We start from the raw sequence: 18,176 nt of genomic DNA on the forward strand, positions 1-18,176 counted from the left end.
AAGGGAAACTAATTTGAGGGGATCTTATTTCACATGTACAGCTCCAACAGCGCTAGAGTACAACACAATATTATTTCAATTAGCTCAATTATACAATATGTCTGACATGAAAGTAAATGTATGCTTGCCAAAAACTTGAGGAATTATAGTGGCCGACTCCCTTGAAAGACATATTCAGATAGTATGAAGCACTGAACGTATTAATAAAGGTTGAAAGGAATCACATTGACTTATTAGATTTTTAAATTATGTCTTTTTGACATGAGAGATTTGTGGAAAAAAGCAAAACAAACAGACTGTGGCTTTTGCTACTATCATTTAACTGCTGTGCTTTTTCTCTGTGGTACATGACTGGAATCTCTTTCCAAAATGGTCTGTAGCTGGTTGACAGAGCCTTCCTATACCAAATGGCTTCTGTCCCATACCCTCAAGGGAGAAATGGCTGAGGAATTTCAAAAGACAGGACTTACTGGGTAACCTATCCAGCAGATTGCACTTGGTTAAACTCTGTGTCCCGTCACATTTCAACATAATTGTACATGGTTCAAGCATGCCTATAAATGGGGTGTAAAAAACAGATCCCCACTGACAGGTTCCCTGTGTTCCATATCACTGAAGCTGAAGGGTGTTCTGGACGGCAGTATATTTCCCAAGAGCATAGGAACCCCAGAGTCCTTCCTGTATGCTCTACTCTGTGACTCCCCTCAAAACCATGCCCCCCCCCACTCATACTTCATACCATGTAATAATTTCTATGGGTTCCAGAAACTGATCATGTACCTTGATCATGTCTAGTAAGGATATATTGAGCCCCAGTTTGTGAGCATTTTTTCAGAAGTACAGGTGAAATAACCCAGTCTTACAACAGGCATTTATGTAAAGGAGAAATCTTTGTGACACAGCCACACCCTGTGAGTTAACAGTTTCTTGGTACACATTGGAATATGTTGATTTGTGCTGTGGAGAATTCGTGATCACCATGTCTTGTGATCTGTGGTATGGGAGGATTGAGAGAGAAATTGGGTTTGGGTAAATCACCAGATCTCTCTCTCTAGCCATCTCCAGGGTCACCGTACATTAACCTCACTGCAACTGTGATCTGCTTCCTGTGTTCACCATGCCTGGGTGGAGCTGCCTGGTGACTGGAGCAGGAGGGTTTCTGGGCCAAGGGATCATCCAGTTGCTGGTGCAGGAGAAAGATCTGGAGGAGATCAGGGTCCTGGACAAAGTCTTCAGACCAGAAACCAGGGAAGAATTCTTCAGTAAGTGAATGTGAGAATTTGCCACATGACTGTGTAGCCAACACATCCTTGGACATGGGAGAACTCCTCCCTTGTCAAGTAAACAAACGACACTTGCAGTCATAACACTTCTCCATGTTTACCTCCATCATAAGGAAACACCCCATGTAGCAAAAAAAAAAAAAAAATCACATTTTTGGAGAGACTGGATTTGGACTGAGAAGTTCTCACTATCTTTCCAGTAGCTCTTTAATGTGGGCTTGCCAAGTGCTAGGTAATGACCATACAGATCATTAAGCTGGGTACCTCAGCACTAGCTGCTCTCTCTTCTAATTGTTGCTGATCTAGTGGCTTGTTTTGAGTTGTTTGGGTTTTTTTTGGGGGGGTGGGTGGGTGATCTTTCACTTAGCATCTTAGATAGAAGTAAAATTTTAAAAGAAAGTGAAAAATACATGAAAGGGATTGAAATGTAAGGAGACAGAGAGAAATGGGGTCAGGGACAGCAGACAGAAAGAGGCAGAGATGGGGATTGAGAAAATGGATTTCTGAGCAAATGCATGAGATCATACCGAGGAACAGACACAAAGCCAGCGTGAGCAGGACTGTCCATACCTTTCCTGGACTGTTCTTATTCACTTGTCCCCATTTCTCCCTGGAGTTTATCATCACTATGAATGAGATTGCATAATTCGCAGGTGCAGGCCATTAGCCTTTTGCCAATTTGTTATTCTGGACACAGCTGAACCAACTGATTTCAAAATCTATTTACTACCTATTCAAAACCTCAGGTCATTTAAATACCTTTGCTGGAAAGTAGGAAAGAAGGTCACTCAACTGAATATTGAGGACTTTAAGTTGGGAAAAGATGACAATACCTATATACTCTGATTAATGAGGATCACAGGCCAAGCCAGAGGTCCCTCACTTAAGCTACATTATTTTGTCCAAGGGTCAACTCTAGGCTCCAGAGTATTCATTCCCACTGTCTATATGTGACCCAAGCTAGTTCTTTGCCCTTTCCCCAGCTTCAGGTGTAAATGCGCACTACCTATGGATCGGACCTGCACACTCTGGCCCTCCATAACCATCTGGGACCACACCCACCCTCTGCACCTTGACTCTGACCTCCTCTAGCATCAGGTCTCTGCTCTATCAGCTTCAGTGTTGCTTCCAGAAAGCAATATGAACACATAGCCAATTCTATTAGTTAGAATCCTGATGCCTCAGCAGTATTTGCAAACAGCCAAGTTTCAGTGAGGAGGAATAGCTCCATATTGGGTATGGATTGAGAAGGCCCTGCCTAAACATAAGAATCAAGATTCGTAGAAGTGCCCTTTCTGTGCCAGGCTCTGTGGGGGCACACTGTGGTGACAACTCATTAGCTGTGGGTAACATTTCTGGAATGTAGTTAATGTTTTTAGCCTCTATTTCTGTAGATGGAGATAAACAAGTACAGAAGTTAACTAGCTTCCGCAAATGTCACAGCTAGAATAAACAAACTAGATGGGATCCCAGGAAGTCCAACTCTAGCCTTTGTATTCTTCATATCTACAATGTGGCAAAGCTTCTCTGAGACTATTTCTGACATAGCTCATATGACAGAACAATTCCATCATGTTGCCATACAAGTATCTTCCACATCCAGGTGTCATAGATAAGGGTGCTGCTACGGCTCCACCAGGAAACACTCCACAGGCCATCTCCTGGGATCTCAGGGGTCTCAGCTCATGGATGAAATTCTATTTCACTACAGGTCTGGATTCCTCCTCTCTCATCACAGCAGCATTCCTGAACCAGTCTATTGACAGCAGTAGATCTCAAAATGTGAGTCAGCCAAGTGACTCCTTGGGAGTGGAATGACCCTTTCACAGGGCAGCATAGCAGATATCCTGCATATCAGATATTTACATTATAATTTGTCACAGTAGCAAAACTACAGTTATGAAACAGCAAGGGAAATAATTTTCTGGTTTGTGGTCACCACAACATTAGGAACAGTATTAAAGGGTTGCAGTGTTAGGAAGGGTGAGAACCCCTGGTTTTCAACATCAGTAGTAAGGGAGAAGAAAGTGGTGGGTTGAGAGGATCCTGGTTAGAGAATTCAATCCTCAGGCAAGTACCTACTTTCTTCTGAGCAGTCCCTTGTTTGCCTCTCTCTAATCCAGGCCCTTCCTGGAGTTGCACAGCAAATGGAGGGGGCCTAGATAGGATATACTTAGATGAGAATTGGGAGCAAACTCTTTTATTTGTTTCTTCCACCCTGGATTTCTCTGGCCTTTTTCATTGTTTGGTATCATGGGAAATTTAAGTTCAGTTATATGACTTTCATCTGTCTTTGAAAAGTTGGCTCCAAACAGTGCAAGAGGATAGGATAATAGCAGAGGTTGGGGGAGAGAGCAAGTGAAGTATACTTAGTGGATGTAGCCATAACTGTGTGCCCAGATTTCTTGAGCTTCACTTTCTTCATTTATTACATGGGTCCCAGAGGACCAGTCTCCAGGAAGTGTGGGAAGGAAGGAAGGAAGGAAGGAATGAAGGAAGGAAGGAAGGAAGGAAGGAAGTCTTGGAGCTGTGTGAGAATTAAGAAGCAATACTAGTGTACGGTGCTGGTGGAGATTGTGTGTGATATACAGTTTACCTTTTGAGTTAATTGACAAAGGGTCAGTGCTGTCTGCTGAGTTCAGAACCTGAAGATACCAACACTGTATGCAGTGCCTTGGGATAGAAGGCTACAAGGGAGTCAGTAATACAAGAAAGCCTCAGTTATAGCATTGCCATCTGTTTTGACAGTGTCTGAGAGGAGATATTCCATTGTACCTACATTGAGGCCCACCCTGATTTTATTGCCAGTCCCTCCATCTCTCTGAGTCATTTAAGGGGAACAATTGGTACTGAGTAAACTCTTCCTTTCATACTTAGCACAGAGCCTGAAGCAGGGGGATTCACATCTGTGTCTTCCTTCTCTGCTGCCACTGGTGGGAATGGGTTTCTCATCAAAACCCTGAGACAGACATTTTGATTGCTAACCTCACTTCTAGCCAGCTCTCCATTACCTCCTGAGTCACTTTGATGGATGAGTCAACTTCCTACTATTCTCCCTTGAACATTTTGGTCTCTTCCTAATCTGACTTGGTTTTTTTTTTTTGTTTGTTTTTTTTTTGTTTTTTTTGTTTTTTTTTTTGTTTTTTGTTTTTTTGTTTTGTTTTGTTTTTTTGATGTGGGAAAGAATGTTTTCTTCTCTTTCCATATGTCAAGAGTCCTCTCCAATATTTTTCCCCACTATGACAGTTCTTGATAATCTAGGTAACTAGTACCTGTGTACAGCCCACAATGAAACTTCTAAATGGCCTGCCTTGTGTTTCACAGACCTAGGGACAAACATCAAGTTTACAATGTTGGAAGGAGACATTCTTGATGCCCAGTTCCTGAGGAGAGCCTGCCAGGGCATCTCTGTTGTCATCCATGCCGCCGCTGTCATTGATGTCACAGGTGTCATTCCCAGGCAGACTATGCTAGATGTCAATCTGAAAGGTAATATATCTGGAGAGGACAAGGTAAAAGTAGAGCACTTGAAAATGTCCACACAGTCCAGAGAGGGATGTTTTTGCATGATACCTGCTAGACTCTGAGTCTAATGCCTCTACTCACTAGATCCAGCTGCTAGAGCTCAGTGCTATTCCACAGCCAAGGCCTGGCAGGTAGAAAGTAAGTAACCAAGGATGTGAGGTCTGTCCTCCATGCCAGAGAGACTATACTCCAAGTGCAAGCCTTTGCCAACCCCAGAGCCATCACCTCCTGCTACCCAGATATAGACCTTGCAGCTGCCTGCCCTTCATGCTGCTAGTTCTAGTACAGCTTTGGGGCCTCACAATATTTTGCTATTATAGAAATGCCCAGCAGGAGGTGAATAGACAATTTTAGTTTTCTGCCAAGAGCAACAGATGAGGTCAGTCAAGGCTGTTTTCTAGTATGAAAACTAGAAGGGATCTTTATTACTTCTACTTTATATAACTGGATAAATGAAGTCATAGATAGAACCAAGAATGCTATAACATTGTGTATATAGTCAGGAACACAACTGTATCTCTATATCTCCCCAAATCCAATAGTCATTTGTCCCCTTTGTAATAGTCTCATCAAATGTCAAAACAAATAAGAAAATAAAATAAAACGGTACTTATGAATTGTCTATGGAACACACATCACCAATGCACAACTGTACGTGAGTCTGAATGATGTTAAATCTTCAATAATTCTTAGTTTAAAACTGTCTCTGTTCATAATCTAAGAAATGATTTTTGGTTTTGTAAATTTAAAAAACATGCATGAATCTATATGTACAAAATTATACTTATTTCATAGACACAAACAGAATAAATAAATGAGACACTTTAGGTGCCTTTCAAAGTTAAAATATGAAAAACACCCAGTCACATACACAAGTAAGTACACACTCACAGTGCTGTGAACACAAAAACCAAGAGATACTTGATCTCTAGAATCCATCTGTGCTCGCCTGGCTGTACCATGGTAAATGTGAGGCCAACTAAAGAAGATGCACGCACCTTAATCGTGAAGAGGTTGCTCTGCTGGGATAGGGGATGAAACTGAGCATGAACTCATGCACATGGGGAGCCTCAGATTTATCTCCTGACACTGACAGTGTGTTGTCTCTGATTAGGTACCCAGAACCTACTGGAGGCCTGTGTCCAAGCCAGTGTGTCAGCCTTCGTCTTCTGCAGTACAGTTGAGGTCGCAGGACCCAACTCCTACAAGGAGATCGTCCTGAATGGCCATGAGGAAGAGCATCATGAAAGCACATGGCCTGACCCATACCCATACAGCAAAAAGATGGCTGAGAAGGCAGTGCTGGCAGCCAATGGGAGCCTCCTGAAGAACGGTGGCACTTTGCACACTTGTGCCCTAAGGTCTATGTACATTTATGGGGAGAGAAGTTCAATCATTTCTAACATAATAATTAGTGCCCTGAAAAATAAAGGTATTCTGAGTGTTACTGGCAAATTCTCCATAGTCAACCCAGTGTATGTGGGCAATGCAGCATGGGCTCACATTCTGGCTGCCAGGGGCCTTAGAGACCCCAAGAAATCCCCAAGCATCCAAGGACAGTTCTACTACATCTCAGATGACACTCCTCCTCAAAGCTATGATGATTTAAATTACACCCTGAGCAAGGAATGGGGCCTCCGCCTTGATTCTAGTTGGAGCCTTCCCCTGCCCCTGCTCTACTGGCTTGCCTTCCTGCTGGAAACTGTGAGCTTCCTGCTGAGTCCAGTCTATAGGTATCGACCTCTCTTTAACCGTCACTTGGTCACACTGTCAAATAGCAAGTTCACTTTCTCCTACAAGAAAGCTCAGCGAGATCTGGATTATGAGCCACTTGTCAGCTGGGAGGAAGCCAAGCAGAAAACCTCAAAGTGGATCAGGACACTAGTGGAGCAGCACAGGGAGACACTGGACGCAAAGTCTCAGTGATGCGGGAGAGAGTGGGGACATGACCCTGGGTGTTATCATGTCCTCTAACAAGGGCAGAGGCAAAAGCCAGTTCTTGCTGACTTCTTTTAAGACAGAGGCCAATTTAGTGCCTTAATCAAGTCACCAGAAGCCTTGCCAGTCACTGACCCAGCCACAAGCCTTCTATCTGCAGACCCTGCCAAGAGACACACAGTCAGCAGGGCCCCAACTCCTGGGTCCAAGGTGCTGAGCACCTCTTGTCCCTCAGGGCTCTCTCCATTATTCTGTCTGCCCATTCAAAGCCTTCAGAAAATTCTACTAGCTTTATGAAGCCCAATGGAAGGGACAATAAATATTTGTCATTACCTAATCTGTAGATTGTGTTTTTCTGTTAAAAAAAAAATGATGACTGGAACGGATTATTCTATTTTGTGTACTAGAGACATGACAGGAGGAATGTTACAGAGTTAGTTTCTTCCTAAGATCCCACCCTGCTCTGTCTAGGAGGGGACACTATATAAAAGAACATTCTCAGAGTTCCACATTTTCTCACAGTTAAATCTTCATATGTCTTTTTTATGGTTTTTTTAATTTATTGATATATTTATTTACATTTCAAATGATTTCCCCTTTTTTGGACCCCCACTCTTGTTACAGCTTTTCCATTAAATGTAGCACTGGCATGAGAAAGGTAGAGAGAGGTTGAGAATGCTCCTCTCCCTGGTCTACACAGAAATATAAACACTCACCCCCCCCCCTTCACAAGCTACTGCCTCTTAGTTTTCTCTTTGTAAAGCATACATAACAGGCCCCCAGATCCCAGACTCTAGGACCAGAATTTGACAAGCCTAGTCAGAAGAGGAAGGCCTTGGGTAGATGCAGGGAGCACCCAGCAGGGGTGGGGAATTAACATTCTCCACCTAAAGTCTCTCTCTCTCTCTCTCTCTCTCTCTCACACACACACACACACACACACACATACACACACACACACACTGTCTTAGTCAGGGTTTCTATTCCTGCACAAACATGCAGTTTTTGGGGTAGGGACATCCTACCCTTTCAGAGCACGGTTGCATCAACTGTCTATGAAGGGATATTAGTGAAGAGACTAGGCCTTGGGCTCCAGTCTGTCCTTATTTAGAAGGAAGCTGTGCTGTTGGGTTCTGAGGCTGGAAAGTTCTCAGGAAACTGTCCTTAACAATGCTCTGTTCTCCTCATTCACTTCCTCCAAGAGTGCTTTCCTCCCAGAACCCTTGGCTTAGGGATATCCCGTGCATTGGAACCCAATTTGTAAAGGGTTTTGGCTAAGAAACATGTGCATTTAGAGATGCTGCCACCTGAGGCATCTTCTCTTCACACCTGAAACTGCATTGCCACCTGATTCCGTTTGCAAACTTTCTTCTACTGGGGAATTAACATTCTCCACCTAAAGTCTCTCTCTCTCTCTCTCTCTCTCTCTCTCTCTCTCTCTCTCTCTCTCTCTCTCTCTCTCACACACACACACACACACACACACACACACACACACACACACTGTCTTAGTCAGGGTTTCTATTCCTGCACAAACATCATGACCAAGAAACAAGTTGGGGAGGAAAGGGTTTATTGAGCTTACACTTCCATGTTGCAGTTCATCACTAAAGGAAGTCAGGACTGGAACTCAAGCAAGGTTGGAAGCAGGAGCTGATGCAGAGGCCATGGAGGGATGTTTCATAATGGCTTGCTTCCCCTGGCTTGCTCAGCCTGCTCTCTTATAGAACCCAAGAGCACCAGCCCAAAGGTGGAACCACCCCTAAGGGGCCCTCACCACTTGATCACTAATTGACAAAATGCCCCACAGCTGGATCTCATGGAGGCACTTCCCCAACTGAAGCTCCTTTCTCTGTGATAACTCCAGTCTGTGACAAGTTGACACACAAAACTAGCCAGTGCACACACCTTTGAGTGAGTAAAGAAACTGACCTTGGCTTATTGAAATTTGTGTTAGAAATTCCAAGAGAATGGATGTAACAAACTGAAATCATTGGCTTCTGGCTTGCATAATAAGAACTTTGGAAAAAGCTTGGTCTGCAGCTAGGGCTTCTGGGAAGTGATTACCAGCCTTCATGTTTTAAGAGTTCATGTCTTTTCTGAGCCTATCTTGGCATTCTAAGTTAATGTAATTTTTCTTATGATTGTGCTATGTTACTTTTCATATGGATCTGTGAAAATTCACCCAATGAAGGAAAGAATAATGTAGATACTTCAAAACTTCTGTGGGATATAAGACAGATGTTCTCTCCAACCCACTCTGCTAATGAGGGGATCAGAGTATTATTAGCAGCAATGTCAGGTTTCTGACCTGATGACATGAATCTATCACACAAATAATCTGGCTTTGTAGCTCTATCTGTCATAGAATGCACTCAGTAGACCAGGATTGCCTTGAACTAACAAAGATCCTCCTGCTTCTGGATCCCTAGGCTGGGATTAAAGGCATTTGCCACCACCTCCAGGCTCATTTACTGTTTCTGCAGTGAAAGGAACTCCAACAACTCCTCTCAGAGGGGGCTGAACTGACTGATTTTGTGTGTCAACTTGACACAAGCTGGAGTTATCACAGAGAAAGAAGCTTGAGTTGAGAAAATGTCTCTGTGAGATCCAGCTATAAGTCATTTTCTCAATTAGTGATAAAGTGTGGAGGGCCCCTTTTGGGTGGTACCATCTCTGTTCCGGTAGCCTTATATTCTATATATAAGAAAGCAAGTTGAGCAAGCCAGGGGAAGCAAGCCAGTAAGAAAGATTCCTCCATGGCCTTGGCATCAGCTCCTACTTCCTGACCTGCTTGAGTTCCAGTCCTGACTTACTTTGGTGATGAACAGCAATGTGGAAGTGTAATCTGAATAAGCCCTTTCCTCTCCAACTTGCTTCTTGGTCATGATGTTTTCGCAAGAATAGAAACCCTGACTAAGACAGGGGCTATTGGGTATTTAGCAAAACTTCATGTACACTTGGGATTCTAAAGAGGAAATGACTGTGTACCTGCAATGGCTCTGTTTTTGCATCAATTTAGGCTGTCCTTATGCATAGTGTAAGTGCTCTTCTTGTGTTTACTCAAACTTTTTTTGTAAATGCATTGTGTATGTGAATCCTATTATTGTAACATTTATTTATTCAGTGTCTGAACTTATGTGCCTAAGCATGTGAACCAAGGCAGGTGTATGCAGAGGTCAGGGGTAACATGTTGGGGCTAGTCCCAAGGATTGAACTCAAGATTATCAGGCTTTGGGGAAGGAGCTTTTCCTGCTGAGCCATCTTATCAGCAGTTAAACTCAAGCCCCAAGTGTAAGAGAGACTTTTCTCTGTCTGATGGTCCCTACTCCAGCCCTGTCTCCCCTTTTTAAAAAACCATGTTAGGGAAGGTTTTTCTTTCAGCTCACCTGGATGGAATGTCAGCATTAAACAGGAAATTCTCATCCCAGACAGTTATGTCTCAGGCAGAAGCTGGATGATCTTTGATTTTATGGCCAGACTGGTCTAAAAAGTGAGTTCTAGAATAACCAAAACTACACAGAGAAACCCTGTCTCAAGAGAAAAAGACAGAAAGAGAAAGAAAGAAAGAAAGAAAGAAAGAAAGAAAGAAAGAAAGAAAGAAAGAAAGAAAGAAAGAAAGAAAGAAAGAAAGGAAGGAAGGAAGGAAGGAAGAAAGAAAGAAAGAAAGAGAAAGAAAGAAAGAAAAAGAAAGGAGAAAAGAAGGAAAGAAAAAGGAAAGAAGAAACAAGAAAACAAAGGAAGAAAACTCAAAGATTAATTAAATAATCAACATAAATTAAATTCTTGATTTCATTGCCAGTTAGAGATTTTCAGAAAGAGTAAAAGATCCCATTTTGAAATAGATCAGAGCTTGCAGTGATCTCTCCTCCTACTCTATGTCCTCCATTCTATGGGAACTCCTGGAACCTGACAGCAGTCCCAGTTTTCCTTTACTCCCATGCCTTTCTTTGAGCAGCATATATCTAGAAGGAACCTCTAACTGGAACTGCTGTGATCATTCCCGACTGAGATTCAAATAGGTTACTAGCATCCTTCTTCCTGTCCTCCATTACACTCTCCAGCCTTACCCTATCCCTGTAGCATCCCACCAACTGTAGCCTGACCTGTCATCCTACCTCCATTCCTGGGGAGCATGCCAAACCTTGGGTCAGATCCAGCTCTTTTCCTTCCTATGGTCCCTTTCTCTGTCCTCTGCCCTACCATAATCCAGTCTGTCAACCTCCAACTCCTGGAAGCAATTTCTACCCTAGGACTCTAGTGGCTATAAATGGTAGGCTCTCAGTTTAGGGTATACCTCCTCTCTCCTTTCTATTCTCTCTCTCCCTAGGATTGGTAACAACCTAAATTTATAGGTGACCTCCTTGCCTTCAACTACTTTCACTGGAGACTCCAAACACTTGTCTCACAGCCAGACTCCCTGCAGCCTATTGAACCCTGTCTCTCCAGATCATTAACATATAATGAATACATACAAAGGAATACATACCATATTTGTACTTTGGGGTCTAGATGATAACACTCAGGATAATTTTCTTTAACTCTATTTACCTTCAAACTCTTTTTTGTTGTTTGTTAAAGTTAGATGGGAGTAGAGCTGGAAGTATTTGAAGAGAGAGAGATGAAGAGAATGTGATCAAAATGTATTATATGAAAATCACAAAAACAACATATTTTATGATGTGTTAAATCCAAATTGCTTACATGACATAGTATAACACATTAAGATTATATGCCCATAAAATTGTTAAACTGTAAGTTTTACCTATTAAAATTACGTAGGGAAACCTCATATTGCTTGGATTTCATTAAATGGTTTTTAAACATTGATTTTTCACAGAAGAGAATTACAAGATGGAACACTGAGTTAGAGCTAGTTAAGATAAAGGGACTTCCAAACAAACATGAACTATGAACTCTCTTTGCAATCAGATACAAGCTGAAGAGAAAAAAAAAAGCAGACAGCCAAGTGAACTTTACATCTTAACCCTTTTATCTTAGCTAAGGATTCCATTGCTTTAAAGTGACAGCATGACCAAGGCAACTCTATAAAAGACAACATTTAATTGGGGCTAGCTTACACGTACAGAGGCTCAGGACATTATCATCAAAGCAGGAGCATGGCAGCATCCAGGCAGACATGGCACAGAAGTTGTGAATTCTGCATCTTGAGCTGACTGCAGCCAGTTGAAAACTTACTCTTCTGCACTGACTAGACCTTCAATGCCCACCTCCAAAGCTACATACTTTCTCTAACAAAGACACAGTTCCTGAAAGTACCATTCTCTATGGGCCAAGCGTATTCAAACTACAACATTGCACTCCCTAGCCTCCATCAGCTTGTTCAAACACATGAGTCTATGTGGGCCATACCTACGCACAGCATAATGCAAAATATATTTAGTCTAACTTCATAAATCCCATAGTTTATAAGAGTCTCTACAAGGTTAAAAGTCCAAGGTTCACTCTTTTCTGAGATTCATACAATCTCTAGATTGTAATCCTTTAAGAAATCAAAGTAAAAAAGCTAATCACATACCTCCAGCATCATTTAGGATGTACACTACCATTACAAAATGTCATAGAGAGGAAATACTGGACAAAAGCACAACTAAAAGCTGACTGGGAAAACTCTAAACTCCAAATCTCCATGTCTGGTATCAAAGCACTGTTTAGATCTCCAACTACTTTCATTCCTGTAGACTGGTGTTAGCAGTGTTCTGGCATTCAGCAGGAACAAACTTTATCCTCTTGGGCTGTTTTCATTCCCTGTTAGCAGCTTTATATAGCAAGTACTCTACAACTCTGATATCTTGGGATATTTGAGTTCCAGTCCTTTGGTGATCATCAGGAATGTAGAAGGTGTAAGCTGAATAAATCCTTTCCTCCCCAAATTGCTTCTTGGTCATTTTTGTGCAGGAATAGAAACCCTGACTAAGACAGCCATATTCTGTGGATTTCTGGTGCTTTTGAAGACTATCTATATAAAGTATATCAGAACTATTGAACCTTGACTACTCTTAGCTCTTTCTATTTGAATAATATTGAAAACACTTTATTATAATTAAATCTATTATGCATGAGTTTACTATCCGGCCCATAATTTGTGTTGCTTAATCATCCCAAACAGTTGTCAATAGCAGTTATAGAAGAATTGGGTCACAGCCTAGGATTCTTAAATGAGTTGCATAGGCACAATGCCTATCTAAGAGCAACAATATTATTTTCAAAATTTGTATCAATATACAAATATTTATACCAATGAAAACATTAACCCTGTGTCAATATATAAATGCTGTACCAATGTAAGAAATTAAAACTTCAATTTCACATTAAATATAAAGATTTCTCCCAATGTAATGCTATGGCCATGTAATGCTTTAAAAATAAATTTAGTAATTCATACATAATAATACTTCATTCCCCTTATCTCCTTCAACCCCTTTCTTTTACCAAAGAAAGGACAAAAAGGAGGAAAGACAGAAATTCCCCAAGTCGAAGCTTACTATTTAATATCTGCTTGGTGTAAAATTATGACAATTTCCAAATCATCCTGATCTATAATTTATAAAAATAGCCATAACCATACACCAGAACTGAAGGGATCAAGATGATGACTCTCCACAACTTCATCCTGATGTGTCAAGTTTTTTTTTTTTTTTTCCAAATTGGAGCAATGAATTTTTAATGGCTAGGGAGAGGCAGGAAAATTAGAAAAACTAGTTAGACTTAAGAAAGCTGGCTTTAGCATTTGTAATACAGTCTCTGTATGCTTAGAAGGTCCAGGGCATGACTTAAATTCTGACTGGATTCATCTCAAAGGCTGGATGAACCAAGGTCATCAGGAATCACCAGCTATTCCTGAAGCTGTTCTGGAAGCAAGTCTCTGGAATCAGAATCAGGATGCAGGGAGCTGGAACAGCAGGTCATTTCAGCATCCCCAATAATGAATCTTGCTAGAGCTGTACATTCTGTGACATATGAATCTTAGGACCAAAATTTTAGTACTATTAAGATATTCATATGAATTGTACAAGGTGCAGGGTTCAATTAGGGAAAAATTGTTGCTCCTTGTTTGAGCAGTTGAAAGACAACTATATTTTTATAAGTTAATTTGATCAATAACCAGTTGTAATAGATCTTTATTCATGCCATGGGAAGGATGTCATGTTGAATTTTAAGGATTCCATCACCAAAAAAATTTATAGTTTCATTTTAGCCAAGTTTTGTCTAGAGATATTTTAATATATAATCCAGTTATATGTCTGTGCCCAGGTTGAGGAATCAGCAAATCATGTTACCTGTCCTGTTTGATCTTCTCAATTTTTTTCTGTCTGTAGCCAAGATCTTTGGAGGGGGTCTTCCACTAACTAAGACACTTTCCAAATCCATGTTCTTCCAAAAATTATGGATGGCCAGTCCTATCACAGAAATGCTCTAGTCCCTGGTACCAACTTCTGTCCTGGTTATGGTGTTATTGCTGTGAACAAACACCTTGAACAAGGCAACTCTTATAAGCAAAGCATCTATTTGGGGCTGGCATACAGTTTCAGAGGTTCAGTCCATTATCATCAAGGATGGAACATGAAAGTGTCCAGTTAGGTGTGACACAAGAGGAGTTGAGAGTTTTTCACCTTGATGTGACTGCAGCCAGGAGAAAACTTGCAATTCCACACTGAGCAGAGATTCATCCCCCCCCCCCCCCCCGCCACCCCCCAACACACAGTGAGACTCTTCCTCCAACAAGGCCACACCTCCAAAGAGTACCATTCCCTATGGGCTAACCATATTCAAACTACCACACCATTATTGGAGTTTTAAATATACAAGGCATTTGCTCCCCTGTTGTAGGTGCAAATTTTTTTCCAGTCTTCTTTTAACAAGAGTTCAACCTCTGCTCTAGTCAAATTCAGTGAACTGAGGTAGTGTTATCACAATAAGGGGGATGTGGACCTGTTCAGCAACAGTTCTTTAGGGAGCAAGCACAATATTGTGTGGCAGCACTTCAGTCCCATAGCAAATACCAAATACATCTCAGCAGCTGTAGCCCAGACCTGAAGGCAGGCTGAGGGCACAAACTGGCAGGTGCTGCCCATTATGCTCTCTAACCAGGCTGAGGTGAGACCGCACAAGCAGCAAACTCCAGCAGGAACCTCACAAGCAGATCTTGGGTGAGCTTTCCTCAATGGCAGCATTCCCTCCATGGCAGACTCCAAATGTCTGTGGAGTCATAGCCACTTCACCTGTTGATTTTACCTAAGGTCATCATCATCCCATGACATCCCCACTCACTTGTCGAGTTCTCAACTCAGCAATGTGGGTTGGGGACAATGACCATGTACATGCCTTTCTCTAACACTTCTTTTTCCCCTTTGCTTTATCTTAGAGTGACCCCTTCAAAACAGAAATAGCATCTGGTTCATTTTGACAACTACATGAATTATGTTCCATAGAGAGAAATACTCCACAATATTTATGCTTTAAGTATTGAATGAGTGGTTTTTTAGTAAGCACATAGCTAATTCCAAACAATCCTACAGCACACTCTGCTCTCTACTTCCAGATCAAGACGGGAGCTCTCAACTGTGCCTGCCTTCAGAATCCCCAACCCTTGGAAGCAAAACATAAGTCCACTTAAATGCTTTCGTTTATAAGTTGCTTTGGCTGTGGGGGTTTGTATAAGCAATACAAAGTAGAGAATACACTGCCTGGTAGAGAGTTTCCACTTATTTAGGTGAGTTTCCTGTTGGTTATTCCCACAGTAGGTAGATTTTAACAAGAAATCACAAAACACAAATGAGGGAGAGAGAGAGGTAGACAGAGAGAGACAGAGACAGAGATACAGAAAGAGACAAAGAGAGAGAGAGAGAGAGACAGAATCAGCAAATAACATCATCAAATTAGGGACTCATACTGTCAAGTAGATGAGACTAGAGTAGCCCAAGGGGGAGAGTAACCTCAAATCAGGTTCTTGAAATATCTAGTAGAAATGACTAGGGAGGGCCTGCTGAATCATCCCTGCTATGGTGTTTGGATGCAAATACCCATATATACTCACATGTTTAATCCTGTGATCCCTATTGGTAGAAATGCTGTGAAAGGATTTGGAGGCATGGCCTTGTTGGAGGAGGTATGTCACTGGAAGTGGACTTTGAGACTTCCAAACAATTTAACTGTTCACTCTGCTCTCTGAGTCCAGATCAAAACGCAAGATTTCAACTTCAACTGTGACTGCCTTCAGGATCTCCAACCCTTGGAAACAAAACGTAAGTTTAATTAAATGCTTCCTGTTGGTTATTCAACCACAGTAGGTAGATTTCTAACAAGAGAGAAGCAATAATAACTTCTCTTGGCAATGGTAGTTCAAGCAGTTCTCAAGGACAAAATGTTTTGAATAGCCTTAACTCTTCTGTCTTATTACCATATCACAAGGATAAAGGAGGGAGTCTTTCTGAGGACAGGATCTTAAAGGACATTTGAGATAAGCATGCTTGAATCTTAAATCAAAGGTCTGGCCTGAATCTCAGATTTGGCTATCAACATGTGTAAACAGTGCATGTCAATTTACCACTAGAATCAGTAATAAGATATATCTTCTGCTAACACATGCTTCTCGAGTCATTACTCACTATATGAGTCTGCTCACTTCAACACTTCCATGTCTTATCTATAGATAAGAACACTACCCTTATATGGACATATATTGAGTGTCATTTACCATATTTGTGTATGTGGGACATGTCAAACATTGCATCTACATCCACAGCGTCTCAGCAGGCAGATAGCTCTGGGTGAGAGAACAGAAAAGTAAGGTACAGCATAAACAGATAGTATCAAAGAGCTGGCACAGGATGAAGGAGGGTCAAGAGGTAGAATGTTTTGAATATAAGTATAGATGTGAATTTAAAGTATTACATAACATCAGCAAATTGTATATTCATGATGAGAATCAAGAAGCAAAAGTCTGCTGGGATTCTATCATAGAAAAATTAATCCATAGATGAAAATGGGGAATGGGAGAAGAAGGGAAGCAGTAAGAGAGAGAAACATTCATCACCATCACTTGAAACCAGGCCATCTATATCAGATCTCCTCCAGGACTAGCTCTTTCTGCAGCTCAACCTACTCCCTTTAAAAAGACTTCCTCAAATACTTACTTTTGCTTCTGCCTACACTTCCCCGAGAATCTCTAGCCTGTTAGAAAGAGTTAAATACTGGTTCAGGACACCGCTCACAGTTGACCTGGTTGTTCACTAACATATTGATCATCCCACAAGTCTATCTAGACTTCAGTAAAAAACATAAGGTCCTTGCACCAAAAGCTTATGCTTGTATGTAAATGAAAGTTGGGTGAACTTGCGGAAGGTAAGAATCAGAGGAGACAATGTCTTTTTGAAAGACTTTTGGTCTCCATGTTGAATACATTTCAACATCATTGGGCAGTCCTATCCATGTGGCTTTGCCCCTTGTAGTACACATGGACTCCTTCTTCAGATGGTTACACTTGTTGGTTGAGAGTATCCTGTACAGGTGTTTCAAGTTTGTGCCCCTCTATCATCTTGGGTTCTGTATTGCTGCTCATGATTTACCATCATACCCCATGCATCAGTATCTCAGGGTTTCATAAAGGGAATCCAATCTTACTACACATTTCTCTTGAGTTCATAGTCTTTCTTTAAAATGTAGATAAAAGCTTCCACGATCCCAGAACTCTTGCATTGTGTAAACCAGGAAATGAGCATTATATAAAGGATTTCCTGTTCTGCTAAATATTCAAACAGCAGTTAGCACCTCCTCAACCAAGCCTGCAAAGATAGTGTCACACACTCACACCCTAGTACAAACCTTTAATCCCTCTGGCTAGAATAGACTCATGTGTTTAGTACAGATTTTTTAATACCAAACAATGACAGTAAATTTAGTTCTTAGAAGGAAATACCCATGTATGAAAGTAATATCTAATTGAGAATCACACAAAGTGATGAATTAGAGAAAGAATAGACAGAATGAGTAAGAGATACAATATGCTAACATCTCATAAGAACAGAGAGAAAAAAGAGGCTACTTAATGTAGAACCATGGGGAAAAAGTAGACAGAGAAAAGAGAAGAAGGCAGTTTCCCTGAATGAGTTTTACAGACAGAGAATAAATAGAAAACAAGCTAGGCACAGGTGAAATCAGAACTAGCCAAAGATTGATGAGAAAGAAGATTGGAACAGATGGCCAGAAATAGTTTGAGGCCAACCAGAGCAAAAAAGGTCAAGAAAGATGCTAGAATGAGTTAGTGACCTTGGAGAGGAGTTTGAGTCAGAACTAGCCAGCCAGTGATCAGAAAGAACTAGGAAGATATTAGCTCATCCAGCTCCATGTCTTAAGTGGATGGACACATTCTAGGCATCAAATAGATTGTAAGAAGGCTAGAAGTTTTCA

At 41.3% G+C, this 18,176-nt stretch overlaps 1 protein-coding gene across 2 annotated transcripts; it reads left to right on the forward strand.

Moving 5' to 3' along the window:
- The first annotated feature begins 1,117 nt into the window (after positions 1 to 1,117).
- Positions 1,118 to 6,734, forward strand: LOC127682173 (3 beta-hydroxysteroid dehydrogenase/Delta 5-->4-isomerase type 4-like). 2 transcript variants are annotated; one of them, XM_052178566.1, is made up of 3 exons: positions 1,118 to 1,262; positions 4,608 to 4,772; positions 5,923 to 6,734. In XM_052178566.1, exons 1-3 carry the CDS (start codon positions 1,118 to 1,120, stop codon positions 6,732 to 6,734), a joined length of 1,122 nt encoding a protein of 373 aa, XP_052034526.1. The 2 variants fall into 2 exon arrangements, with proteins under 2 accessions (XP_052034526.1, XP_052034527.1); XM_052178567.1 differs by lacking the exon at positions 4,608 to 4,772.
- The last annotated feature ends 11,442 nt before the right edge of the window (positions 6,735 to 18,176 follow it).

This window comes from Apodemus sylvaticus, chromosome 4, assembly GCF_947179515.1.
Source record: "Apodemus sylvaticus chromosome 4, mApoSyl1.1, whole genome shotgun sequence".
NCBI classification, from domain to species: domain Eukaryota; kingdom Metazoa; phylum Chordata; class Mammalia; order Rodentia; family Muridae; genus Apodemus; species Apodemus sylvaticus.

Bases quoted from the DNA above. Each gene is read 5' to 3' on its own strand.
- LOC127682173 (XM_052178566.1), top strand. From the start codon at position 1,118: ATGCCTGGGTGGAGCTGCCTGGTGACTGGAGCAGGAGGGTTTCTGGGC. The intron at 1,263-4,607 runs GTAAGTGAATGT...TGTGTTTCACAG, and splicing joins AACCAGGGAAGAATTCTTCA to ACCTAGGGACAAACATCAAG. The intron at 4,773-5,922 runs GTAATATATCTG...GTCTCTGATTAG, and splicing joins GCTAGATGTCAATCTGAAAG to GTACCCAGAACCTACTGGAG.